The sequence below is a fragment of the Scardinius erythrophthalmus genome (genome assembly GCF_964197995.2).
Source record: "Scardinius erythrophthalmus genome assembly, chromosome: 4".
Taxonomy (NCBI): Eukaryota; Metazoa; Chordata; class Actinopteri; order Cypriniformes; family Leuciscidae; genus Scardinius; species Scardinius erythrophthalmus.
Window position 1 is genome coordinate 46,422,959 of NC_138224.1, and position 14,043 is coordinate 46,437,001.

The window sequence follows — 14,043 nt, forward strand, 5'->3', positions numbered from 1 at the left end:
ACATTGCTGTCAATAACGCATGGCTCCTCCACCGGCGTGATGCAGCAGCTCTTGGTCAGAAACACCAGTGTCTGAAGGACTTTAGGCTGGATGCTGCTAGGGAGCATGCCCCCGAACCCCCCTAAATAACTCACATTCGGGACCTCAGTGATTATATAACTCTGCCATATGCATGTTACTGGATGAATGAATTAAAGTAGTTAATAATGAGCATTAGACCATAAACTAACTTTTTAAAATCATACCCTCATTGGGGGCTGAGCCCCCCTAAAATGAAAATCCTAGAATCACCCCTGCTTTTCAACATTTTTTTTTTCAAACCAAAGATGAACTATATATTTGAAATAACACAGAAACCCACCACTATTTACAATATTTACACAATGTGCATGTTTTCATGTTTCAGTTTTTCAGCTGTCATGCCATGCTGCAAAACAGTTTCTGTCCAGCTGTATGCAAAGCGCAACATCACACTCCCTGCATTTCCGAGGTGTGTCCTTTCTCTAGCCTTGGCTTTGGCAATGCTTACACCTGCTGCGACCTGTAGTGGCTTTTGTGGATGAATCTGCTGCATGAACGGCAATTGGCACAGGAATATGACCTGCAGGTACCGGGACCGGAGCATTGTGGAGAGGCTTACCACTGTGTGTCATAGGTGTTGTTTGCTGGGCCAGACAGAGTTCCTTGTGGAGGATGTAGCTGTTGGTGGTGGCAATGTCCAGAAAATGGTAAAACAGGTGTCTGTACCAGCTCATTGTTTTGTGTTGTGCAGAGTAATACTGAATGAGCTGGTCTGAATGATCAACTCCCCCCCATGTGCGCTGTAACTGGTATTATTAAGGCGGAAGAGTTGTTTCCGTTGCTTTTCTTGAGCTGAGCTGCGCCGGAGCGATCTCACGCAACAGCGCCAAAACGCTTTATGTTTTTGAATTTCGTAAGAAAATGGACGTAATTTGAAATGTGATACTTTGTTTTATATCAATAATAACAAAGCACAAAGATTATTGTGATTTATTGGATGGGATGCGCGCAACAATGATCCATTCATTCATCAACTGAAAACAGGATGACTAATCGATTCTTGGGATTTAAGAAACGATATTGTTTTTCGTAAAAATGAGAATCGATTAAAATCGAGAAATCGATATTTTTTACCCAGCCCTACTAGCAACCACCAAAATTACCTTAGCAACTGCCTAGCAACCACCCAGAACACCCTAGCAACCACCCAGGACACATTAGCAACCCACTAAAAACACCCTAGCAGCTTTTTAACTTTAAACTACTTCAAACTTTAAACTACTTTAAACTTCAAACTACTTTAAACTTCAAACTTCTTCAAACTTTCGGGTCCGGCTTTCTCAAGCCAACTTAAAGTTTGTCTCGACTAACTTTTTAATCTAGTATACACAAAGAATATATCATGGTTAGATGGAAACTGTAGTAAAAACACTTTACAATAAGATTCCATTTGTTAGATAACATTAGATATATTAAAATAACAATAAACAATAGTTCAGTGGTGGACGAAGTACACATACCATGTACTTGAGTAAAAGTAAAGATACTCAAGGTAAAATATTACTCAAGTAAAAGTAGAAGTGCTGCCTTTAAACATTCACTTGAGTAAAAGTACAAAAGTATTTGCCTTCAAATGTACTTAAGTATCCAAGTACTATGATTTTTTTATGGCTATAATGTCCTATTATAATTTTTGTCACAAGACTCTTGCTTAACTCAGTCTACGTGAAGACTCCAATGTCACTCTTGGCACATCAATCTATTAATAAAATTACATTAATTAGTCTCTATATATATTTATATTATATATATTTTTGAATTGAATACATTTTTTTGTGTGTTTAATTTTGGACGGAAGGGGACTGTTCCCATAAGGTATAATACATTTACAGTATTTACTGTATATATTTTTCACGAGCATCTATGGTTATAATAGGCCTATTATAAACATCCTAATGTTATGATACATTCACATAAACCTGCACAATGCCATTAAACACACACACACACACACACACACACACACACACACACACACACACACACACACACACACACATTTATACATACATATATACATACATATATATATATATATATATATATCATTTATTTATTTATTTTATTTTATTTTTTTCTACGTTATGGGAGCAGCCTATTTCCTTCCAAAATTAAACACCAAAACGTATTAATGCAGTGTTTCTGCTACTCCCCAGAAAAAAAAAATGCTATTATATGCAAGTAATTTTAGTGTCAACGTAATAAGCAATGCTCATTATGCGTGAATATTTACCGATAATTGCTGCAATAATAGTAATTATAATAAAATAATTAAAATAATTGCTCTGCCCCGCTTAAAATCATTGGCAACGCGATTTGTTTGGAACTATTGAGAGCTACACGAATCACGTGACCGCGCGGCGGCGAGATCACAGCGGCTGCACACTGCACAGACCATTCGAATGATATTAAAATACTGCGAGATCGATTAGAGTGTACTAGTGTAGTAGACGGCTCTGTATGCTTTTCAATCACTCTCGCGATGTCATAAACTGATCGGTCTGTGCAGCTCCGGTTCAAGTCGAACAAGCCTAGTGTGTCGCAACCTTATACTGTCTATGGTCGCAACTCTCATATTTAACAGCTCTGGTTCACGCAGATAGCGCCAAGGCAAGTTCAAAACAAAGCACGCACGTTGTAGGCTAGTGATTGGTGGCTCGTTTGACCAGTTAAGTTTTTATCCACTCATAAATAAAAAGGAACGACTGATTTTGAAAATGTAGTAGAGTAAAAAGTAAGATATTTGACTTTGAAATGTAGTGGAGTTAAAGTAAAAGTCTTCCAAAATTTAAATACTCAAGTAAAGTACAGATACGCAAAAAAACTACTTAAGTACAGTAACGAATTACATTTACTTCGTTACTGTCCACCACTGCAATAGTTATATAGCCTACTGTAGCAATTATTCTCCTTGGGGTAAATAAAAAAAAATTCTAAATTTTTTAAATCAAAAGTTTAATCCGTTAACATTATTTAATGCACAATGAATGAAGTTTACAAACATGAACAATCAAGTGTTTAGTGACAACACTAGCCCAAACCTTATTTATTTTCTGTGAATCGCCGGTACTGTTCTCCCAGCACGCGCACGCACCTTTCTCTTTCTCTTGGCATCTCACGTGACAGGAGCAGCGCTTTAATTCAGTTAAACACAGGTATTATGTTGCATGCAAGTATAGCCAAAATCACAGCACACGTAGGTGCCGAGTCGATTGTTCTCTGGGATGTTTTCATGCTAATCGAATGTAAATAGTTATCTCAAACTGATTGGCTTATAATGCTAGTATATGGGGCATCGAAGTAAAAAGAAATCGCTGGTTAATAACAAGGCTCTAAACAACCACTAACAAGGCTCAACATAGCCCCACACTAACACGGTAGCATAATGAGGGTCCCTACATGCAAACCGAAGTAGTCCCAACACCCTACATTATGAGAGCAGAGTAGGTAGCAGCAAACAGATTTCCCATTCTTCAGAGCTGCAACAGCTTTTCCATTCCCGAAAGAAGCAGCAGAGCAGGGACCAGCAACAGCTTTTCCATTCCCGAAAGAAGCAGCAGAGCAGGGACCAGCAACAGCTTTTCCATTCCAGAAAGCAACAGCAGCAGAGCAGGGACCAGCAAAAGCTCTTCCATTCCCGAAAGCAGCAGAGCAGGGCGCATTTTTTCTGGCAGAGAGCAGGAGCATCAAGAGACCGGTGGATCTGAGATTCTTTCTGAAGTAGAAGGTCTGCACATTCTGCAATATTCTAAATGGGCCTTTTCATCATATGTCTTCAAATGCAATTGGGCAAAATTGTTCTCATTGTATATTTACCATTTTTCTGCAGAACGTTTTATCTTAGCTCTGAGTTCATACAATGCCAGTCTTTCTGTCTGTCCCTCTGTCTGACATCTATATCTGTCTGTCTATCTATGGGTGTTTCCATTCTCTCCAGAAGATATTCCACCGTTGACTCGACAACATTTTCATCATAACTTCCCAATGATACATCTTCAGAGAGCGCACACAAATGTAAAATTATAGCTTGAAAAACCATTTCCACAGTCCGATCTTGATCTCTTCCGTCTCAAAGCTCCGCCCACGCTACTTGATTGACATTCATCCTTTGATTTGCCATTTGCGATGTAGGTTTGAGCATTTGATTTGCCATTTTCGATGTCCGTTTGAACATTTGATTCACCATTTGTGATGTTGGTTTGAACATTTGATTTATAATTTGAGCATCTGATTCATGATTTGAGCATTGACTTTTATATTTAATTATGACAGGTTTATACTGGGTTGATGATGAAAATTAAAAATCAAATCCGAATGAGGAAATGAAATATGGTTTGAGCATTTGATTTATCATTTGTGCAGCCATTTTTAGATTTTGATTTATTATTTAATAATTTGACCATTTGATTTATCATTTGATCAGTTGTTTTGATACTTTGATTTATTATTTGATCTTTTTAACCATTTGAATTTGAATTTGAATTATTTTAGGAAAAAACTTCCATAGTACGGTCCCAGATATGGGATTTAGAATGTTCAGTGACGTGAAATAACTGCCAGATTCAAATTGTGCTTTCGCTTGTTGGTTGGCGCCAGAGACGGACGAGCTCAGCGCTGTCATATATCACAACTATGCAGTATTTTCAACCTAATAATGTTTATTTTAGGTTTCAGCCATTTAAATACACATAAGCACTAGTAAAACAATACATTTGAAGTTTGTAAAATACACACTGATGTCTGTGGAAGCAGCAATAAAAATCTATTCAAATATAATTTGACGACTTGTGTTATTCACATCAGACAAACATAGTGGAAATAACTAAAGTTTACTCTATTCTTCTCGGAGTTCACCGGCCAATTTCTTGCATGTATTTCGGGAGAAACTGATGACAGACAGGACTCTCTGAACTGCGTCGCAAAGAAACATGGTGGCGCCCATCTCACGTTATAGATCAAGATTATTTATAAAGGTTTTTAAATGACCAAACACACTCACTTACACATTTTTGTGAATCGGAATATCAGATAGTTGATGACATGGTAAGCAAGTTTGTGAATATTTTGAAATAAAAAAGGAAAAAGGAAATTAAGGCGATCTGTCATACAGTGTTATTGTAGCTGCGGTGTGTCACGTGACAAATATGATGCGTCGCCATGGAAACATCAAGGGGGAATGTTCTAAAATAACAATCGCCTTGAAAAAAACAATAACAAAACATGGATAAATTTGTGACACGGACCTCAAAAGTTGTCGAGCCAGCGCCAGCAGAGAGACACAAGACAGACGGACCTAATCAACCAGAAAGCCAACCGAAAAGAAAATATGAGGATGGGTATCTTGCTCTTGGATTCACGGCAGCGGTGGTGGGGGCAGAGGAGAGACCGATGTGTGTTCTGTGTCTTAAACCGCTAGCAGCGGATAGTATGAGACCCAACAAATTAAGACGACACCTAGAGACCACACACCCCAGTCACGTCAATAAGCCACTTGATTTCTTTCAAAGAAAACTTGCAGAATACCGTCAACAGGAGACTCGCATGGTAAAAGCTGCATCAGTAAACAGTAAAGCACAGATGGCGTCATATAGAGTGGCATACAGAATTGCACAATCCAAAAAGCCACACACAATCGCAGAGCAGCTCATTCTCCCCGCTGCGCTAGACATGGTGTCAATTATGCTTGACGAGACAAGCGCAGCAAAATTAAAAGCTATTCCCCTGAAGAAATGGGCTGCAGGCACTAATAAAGAGGGTTGCGCCAGATGTGCACTGGACGCACTATGTCATTCACAGGGAAGCGCTCGCGTCAAGGAAGCTCAGCCCTGAATTAAATAAGGTTTTGACAGAAGAAGTGAGCGTGGTAAATTTGATCAAAACCCGACCGCTGAAAGCGCGACTTTTCTCCGCACTTTGTGAGGAAATGGGAGCTGATCACACATCTGTGCTGTTTCACAGTGAAGCAAGGTGGCTCTCCCGCGGCAAAGTGCTGTCGCGCGCAGAGATTCGGATGTTCTTGGAGGAGGAGCGCATGTATGAGGCTGCAAGCAAGTTCAGTGATGAACAATTTCTGTTTAAACTGGCCTACCTCAGCGATATGTTTGGCAAGCTGAATGAATTAAATCTTCAGCTTCAAGGCAAAGACAAGCACCTACCTCACCTGGCAGACAAGATCAATGCATTCAGCCGAAAGCTTGAGGTATGGGGCAGGCGCCTCAATCAGCAAAACATAGATGTCTTTGAGAACCTGAGTGAAGTTGCTGAAAACACTGATTCTGGAGCCACCGGTTATCCCATGTATTAAGCAGCACATCTCTTCCCTCAAAGAATTGTTTCAAAAATACTTCCCGAATGACAGTGCTCAGTATGCCTGGGTTATGGATCCATTCAATGTAGCAGGTTGGTATTTTGACATTTTATTGAATATTATACTCATATATTATACATGCATTTTATTTATGTTATGGTTATGTCGTGCATAGGTGAAGTGAATATCGTTAATCATCTCCTAAAAACCAATAGGTCTATGTGGCACCAATGTTCTGTCAATGACGCCGAACAGGTGGAACAACTTAGGCAGGTCACAATCAGTCTCAAACAGATCAACAACACGGCCCTTCCAGGCAAATTGAAGTTGTGGTGCTTCCATTTCAGGCTGATACCCTGTCTAATGTGGTCAAATACAATTTACGAGTCCACCCTGTCCCACGTCAGTCGAGAAGATTGAAGATTAGGAACACCATGATGACGGCCCCCCTGAACCCCACAAATTGGAGAAGATGTGCGGGACAATCTGGCTGCTGCGGTGTCTGCTCTGATCATCCGTGTGCCTGCTCTCCATGAGCACGATTATCTATAAAACATTTAAAAATATTAAACTGTTTAACAATTCATGTTGTCAGCAATCCATCTCTAGTCAAATGTTTACAATTACGTGCTAATTTTTGTTATAGCTGTATTTCTTTCTTGGTGTAGTGGACTAAACCACTGAACTGGCACGCAGAAGGTTGCTGGTCGATCTCCGCAGCCATCACCACCAGTGTGTCCTTGACCAAGGCTCTTTACTCCAGGTTGCTCCAGGGTCATTGTCCCTGTAATAAATGCACTGTTAATCACTTTGGATAAAAGCATCTGCCAAATGCATAAATGTAATTGATTTTTGTAAAGATTTTTTTTTTATCGCCTCGAGCACAAAACGCTCAAAGCTGAGATTTACATACATTTACTACAATTATATTTGGTGGGTTAAAGGATTACTTCACCTAAACATATAAACTTAGCCATTATTTACTAGCTTTCATGTTGTTAGATCCCTCTGTGTATGTGTGTTTTATTAATCACAAAAGGTGATTTTTGTCAAGTTTGTCCTGCTGGTTTCATATATTATTAGTCAATGGAGCCCTATTTTCAGAATCTTTCTGGCATTATTTGATGATGCTTTTGAAGCTTCTGAAAGTCCATTGACTGATATTGTATAAAACCATCAGAACAAATCTGACCAGAATCACATTTTGTGTTCAGGAAAAGAAAAAAAAGAAAAAACACAGAGGGATCAAACAGATCATGCCAGAGCTGCTCTAAGATGCTCAAAAAAAATAAATAAAAACATTAGTATGACAAGAAGCAAATGAAAACACATGAGCAACATTAAAGTTGCTTCTCATTCCGCTCTCTATATTGTGAATCAGTTCATCATAAACAAGAATTCAGCCACTGGCAAGTAGTGAAGGAGAAAAAGAGCTTTTGGAAACTCAGTCAATTGAATCAATTTATTTGGCAAGAAATTATAGGTGTGTTTGACTTTGGCTGCGGCTGGATGTAACTGATAACACTTGCCGGTGAAGGGGATGGATTTTGGAATCCACTGCTACTTCAATGTATATGTAATGAGGGATTATAATCAAGGTATTTTCATTCCGCATTTGTCTTCACATTTATTGCTATATAGTATGTAACAAATGCAATAGCATGTAACTCTGTAGGCATCTTACAACAGTTCTCACACAAGCGATTTATAGATTATCATGACAGAATATGTTAATCAAAGACTTGAAGATAGTTATATCCACATCAGCTACATAAATTCATCAACTAACCAGTCAGAAACGTCCTGTTGCATTCTACATGTTGTCGCTAATTTTAGAGTCTCTATCATTTTCCGACAGTTTCTGACATTTTAGTGCTTGTCTGCGTGAGGTAATCGGAGCTGCTAACACAAACACACACAAGCTCTTGAAGCTCCACCCTCTGTGCTGGGAGCAGCAGCTCATTTGCATTTAAAGGGACACACACAAAACAACATGTTTTTGCTCACCCTCAAAAAGGGACAATTTTAACACGCTGTAAAAAATACTCTATGGGGTTTTTTGAGCTACAATTTTACATACACACTCTGGGGACATCAGAAACTTGTTTTACATCTTGTGAAAAGGGGCATTATAACACCCCTTTAATGCTACTAGACCATATCCTTGAAGCAGGGTTAATTTTGGCTGCCATTTTTGATTGTCTTCATCTTCAGACGAAAATGTTTAAAGATCTTAGTCAAATTTTAGTTTTTTTTTTTTTTTTTTCATTTTTTAACTAGTTTTAGTTGAAGAAAAGTTTAGTTTGTCAACTTTTAGTCATTACTTTAAGTCAAACTGCAGTTACCGACATTAATTTTGGTTAGGGATGCACCGATACCACTTTTTGCAGAATGAGTCCGAAACCGATACTTTTATTTTTGGTACTCGCCGATACTGTAACCGATCCCTGAATTTTCACTGCATTTGTAATTTTTAAATGTATTAGTAGATAAACCAAAAGAATATAAATCATATTAGTTGGCTTAATTTGTTCATCAAATATATATTTCTTTCAGTTATTTCATGCTTAATTAAGCCTGCTAAAATGCATTGTATGAGCTTCTGTTACTGTCACTGTTCATTCTGTTGCTCTATCATATATTATCTTTCATTTAATAGCCATAGCACATATTTAGAGCTGCTTCAGCAGGGCTTAGTGCTGAGGATCGGGTCAGCGGTTCAAATGTTTGTCAAAACCAGTGAAATATCAATTATTTAATCCAATTTTGATACTACAACAAAAACTACCAGTCTAATTAATATGAGTTTCCCATGCCCCGGAAATGTACATTTCTTAGAGTTAATAAACAATTAATCCTGAGATGTTCATGGGACATTAATTTACGACATTAAGTTAATTATATTAACTGATCCAAATATTCATTATCAATTATAATCAGTTATTATTGATTATTAATATTTCATAGGGCTAATTTGCTACACCACTAACTGCCTATTCTTCATCCCTTTGTCCACGAAGTGCCTATGGTGTCCCCTAACAGCCTATATGTGCGGAAGTCTTCCTCTTGTCCACGAAGAGCCTAGGATGTCCCCTGACAGCCTATTCTTGTCCACAAAGTGCCTATGGTGTCCCCTGACGGCCTATTCTTCATCCCTTTGTCCACGAAGTGCTTATGGTGTCCCCTAACAGCCTATATGTGCGGAAGTCTTCCTCTTGTCCACGAAGAACCTATGGTGTCCCTGGCAGCCTATTATTCATCCCTTTGTCCACAAAGTGCCTATGGTGTCCCCTAACAGCCTATATGTGCGGATGTCGTCCACGAAGTGCCTATGGTGTCCCCTAACAGCCTATATGTGCGGAAGTCTTCCTCTTGTCCAGGAAGAGCCTATGGTGTCCCCAGAGTTGTCCAATGGCGGTGGAGGGGGTGGGGACATCCACAACATCTTTCCAAGAACTCATACTGATCCATCTGAGAACTCACACTGATCTTCCCGAGAACTCACACTGATCTTCCCGAGAACTCACACTGTCCTTGACCCCTGTGAGCTGTCCGTGGACAGTTGACTTTTATGCAAATTTTGCATAATTAATAGCTGTAATGTACATCAGTGTGTTGTATTGTGTCCACTGTGTGGCATACAGCAGGTTTTACTTTATACAATCACTGTAGTTATGAAAAATGACCCATTAATGTATTGTCCACGAACAGCCTAAAGGGGCTCTATTGAATAAGTTACAGGGGGCCACTCACCCATATCTTTCCAAAAAGTCACCCGTATCTTTCCAAAAACTCACCTGGAAGTTAAGCCGACTTGGAGCTCCAAACTCCGGGCATGGGTAGGTACCATTGGGCCCCCCATGACCCCAGAGTATGGAGCCCCAAGTCAGCTTGGTTCTCAAAAACAGCATCCCACCTGTAACCTATTTTACACGGCCCCTGCAAGCTGCCCGTGGACAGCCCGTTACTGCTATTATTATAGTTTAATTTCAACCGCTGTCACTCATTTTGTCTTCACACACACATACACACAGAGAGAGAGAACAAAGCATTGTATTAGAAAATCTCATTTTACACCCAACTTTGTCCACTTACCAAAAAATTATACCTTCACACTCCTTGTATATTTTCAAGTACATGTAATTGTTGTGAATTACTTAAGACTATACCTGCAGACCTCCACTAGTAAATTTTGAAGTAAGGTACATGTAGTTGCATTGATTTACTTAAAAATATACAAGCAGGTGCATGCTGATAATTTAAAGTAATTTTACTTGTAATATCAGTGGATTACTTAAAATTGTACCTTCACACCCCTAGTCAATTCTGAAGTAATTGCACTGTAACTTCCTTCAAGTTATAGTCAAATTATGCCTTCAGTGGGAGGGAACTCATGAGACAAGTTCTCTGTTCAGAGTTTTTATATGACACAACACTATAGATCCCTGAACTTGCAGCATCAACCATCTGTAGATCCTGAACTTGCAGCATCAACCATGCCTGTCGAATCGTGCCCAATTTGCTCTCGTTAGTACGCGCAACTAGGCCAGCAATTGAAAGTCTTCCACAATGTCCAAAATCTTGAAGAAAGAAAGTTGCTTCTTTCACTAGAGTCTGGAAGGATCAATATTCGTCAGGACGCTGTCCGGTGCCTGGCTGTGGCAAGGAAACATCTCGTCTGGACCGGCACATCAAGTCCCACGTGGAAATATCAGAGACAGCCAGGAGTGAGTTTTTGGTGGTCAGTAAGCGGGGCAAAGTGCTGAATTGCTTGAGTGCACCGAGGGCGTCTAACCCGGAGGTGCCAATGGTTTCCACCCTCGACCTGGTACCCAGACACCCCTGGACAGAGGATGACACCGTGCTGTTTTTTGAGGAGGACAAGGAGTGCACTAATTATATCTGAAACCGCCGGATAGCAAAGATAAGGGCACAGATCTCTGATCTCAACCAGCAGGTTGATACTCTTTCTAGTGCCCTCAAAACTGTTACTCGGCGGTACCGGGTGCTGAGCAGGAGGTCAACATCCAAGGGTGCAGCCAGACTCCATCAGGTGACAAAGAAACTACTGTCATCTCTTGGGCCAGAAGAAGAGAGTGGGGCCCCTGACGAGCCCACTCCTGAGTCTCCAGGGATGCCACCCTCCACCCACGAGGAGCCCTCCGACACCCAGCCGCCCTCTGACACCCAGCCATCCTCCGTCCCCCGGGTACACTCCAGCAGCGAGGTGCAAACCTCAAGTCAGCATCCAGGGGGGCAAAGTCCACCTCACTACCCGGATCATGTGGTGGTCCTGAGTGAGTATAACAATTGCGTGGTTTTAAACATTTGTTTTGAGAAATGTTTTGTAAAAAAGGAAAAGCAAAAAAAAAAATGTTTTGTGCAAGGCTGTGACTGTGCTGACAGTCTCTTTGCTTTCCTCTTTCTTTGTGTGCAGATGCATTGCTCGAAGAATACCGGAGACACCAGTAAGGCCCGGATCCAACGTACAAAATGAAAGAGAACGTGAGCGGGAAGATATACAGGATTAAAAAATTTCTGGGCTTCATATCTGAGGGCAAGACTAACCTTGCCAGTCTGTGCTTTCTGAACGAGACGTCCACGATACACGCGCAAGTCTTGTTCTTCTTGTATTCTGAAAAGTGTGTTTAAACAGTAAAAGTGAACTGTCCATGGTCCTGAACTTGTAAGGCTAATGATGCACACTTAACAGCTGTAATGTAATGCTTTCAAATAGATTTCTGATGGGATGTATTTTGAATTTGGTGTTTTTGCTGCTAACCTGATTCTGTACATTACTGCATAATTCCGCACTGCTGACAAGTTTTACGTGGCTGCGATAGAGCACCGCAGTGTGTTAGAAACAGCACTTTTGAAATTGACTAAACCAATACAGGGCTCCAGACTAACTTTTTTTATTAGGAGCGCTGTAGCCCCTGACTTAAAATTTTAGGAGCACAAGCAGAAAATTTAGGGGTGCACCGTAAATCATCTTACAATGCAATTATTCACATTTTCCCCCAAAATAACTGTATTACTGACAAATGCTTTGATAATAAATAGCCTTAAAGCTAGGGTAGGTAATCCTGTTCAGAAAAAAAAAACATTCCAAATTTGTTTAAACTGTCTTTATATACCAATACATAATTAAAATGTAAGTACTCTGAAAAAGAAAGTATAAAAATCGAGTGTCTGTAGACCTCTCACGACTGTTGTAAACACAGGTCATTATTTCCATTCACTCCACCCCCTCCCTTCTGGGCTCCTTCCAAAGCCACGCCCCCAAAACACATGAACGCGCGACTCCGACAGCTGAGCTGAAGACGCATTTATTTACCTGAGACGAGCGGAGAGGAAGGAGCGCAGTACATACAGTGACATCATGTCAGAATCACATGTAATAAAATACCTAACTTTATCACTATGAATATAAACAAATATGATGGCTTTTAGTACTCACTATCAAGCTAGCATATCGATACTGGTAAAGTTTAAAATATATTTTGTTTGATTCGGTAACGAGCTATATTTAGGCTATAGGTAACGAGCTATATTTATAAGGCAAAGTTAGGTTGCATTGATACACGTTTTTCCATTACCATCAGTTAAACTGAGATGAAGGTGAATTTCGTGTAAGAGTCATAACATATACGGTGTTTTGCATGTAAGAGTTTCCATGATGAAAACATTGTTGACTCTGATGAGGACTAACGTTACACTCCGGTGACAAGTACCGCATCGTCGGTTCGAGGACAGGTCCACTCCGGGGTCGAGGGCGAAGCAGAGGAGGTCGTTCAAGAGTGCGGGCAGGGTCCGAGGAAGTAGTTTAGCAAAGTAGCAAAGCTGGCATTGGTACCTTGTGCCGCAAACTCCTGCTTACTCGGTGTAGTGAGCTGAATATTTCCGGGAACGGTGACATGTGATGATGAGTGCACGCAGGGCTGTGCACGCAGTGGTGCTCGGGCACGAGACATGAAGGCATCTGATTGGTTCTTTACATTCGCACCGAATGGCAGTGATTGGTCAGAGTTTTTACTGTCCTACAGCTGCTACAGAGGTCAGATTTTTTCCATTCCTTTTTCTGAACACATAATGTATTGACTACTATCAGAATGGAAGGACCATTTCACCCAGTATAAAAAAAAATGTTTCTGTACAGGATTACCTACCCTAGCTTTAACGTACAGAAAGTATAGTGCAGTTTTATTTTAAGATCACAGGCTCCAGACTAACATTTGAGGGCAGTGGCACTAAGTTCTACAGAAAGTGTTTGGTAGCACTGTGGGATGACAAAGCACTGAGCTTAATTTGAGGTGTATAGATAAAGTTAACTTTAATTATTATCATTCATAATGTCTTAATAATTCAAAAGCAAAATGAGTGACAAAATAGATATTAGGGAGTGAAAATAGCCAGTAAGCGTCCTCTGCAGCTGTGTTTACAATAGTAATTTAATATTTTTTCTTTTCTTTTTTTAAATAAGTGTGAGTTTTCCTACTTCTTGAAACTTTTAGTTTTATAAATAGGGACAATCTTTAAAGGATGAACAAAAAATGTTTTGGTCAACACATTAAAAAATAACATTTAAATATGATATTATAGTTTTGAAGTGCTGGAAAAAGATGTGTAGGCTACTGTTATAACCACAGTATACC

At 39.8% G+C, this 14,043-nt stretch overlaps 1 protein-coding gene across 2 annotated transcripts in view; it reads right to left on the bottom strand.

Moving 5' to 3' along the window:
* Positions 1-6,536: 6,536 nt before the first annotated feature.
* LOC308689635 (uncharacterized protein) overlaps positions 6,537-14,043 on the bottom strand; it is a 43,360-nt gene continuing 35,853 nt past the window's right edge. The window contains exons 2-3 of one of the 2 annotated variants that reach the window (XR_014030026.1): positions 7,016-7,172; positions 6,537-6,934 (exon numbers count right to left, since the gene is read on the bottom strand). Coding sequence is in view for 1 of the 2 variants with exons in the window: in XM_081363459.1 (XP_081219585.1) it covers positions 6,812-6,934; positions 7,075-7,172 (221 nt within the window). In the remaining variant the exon portion in view is untranslated. The remainder of the gene's footprint in view (positions 6,935-7,015; positions 7,173-14,043) is intronic. The other variant, XM_081363459.1, reaches the window with a different exon arrangement.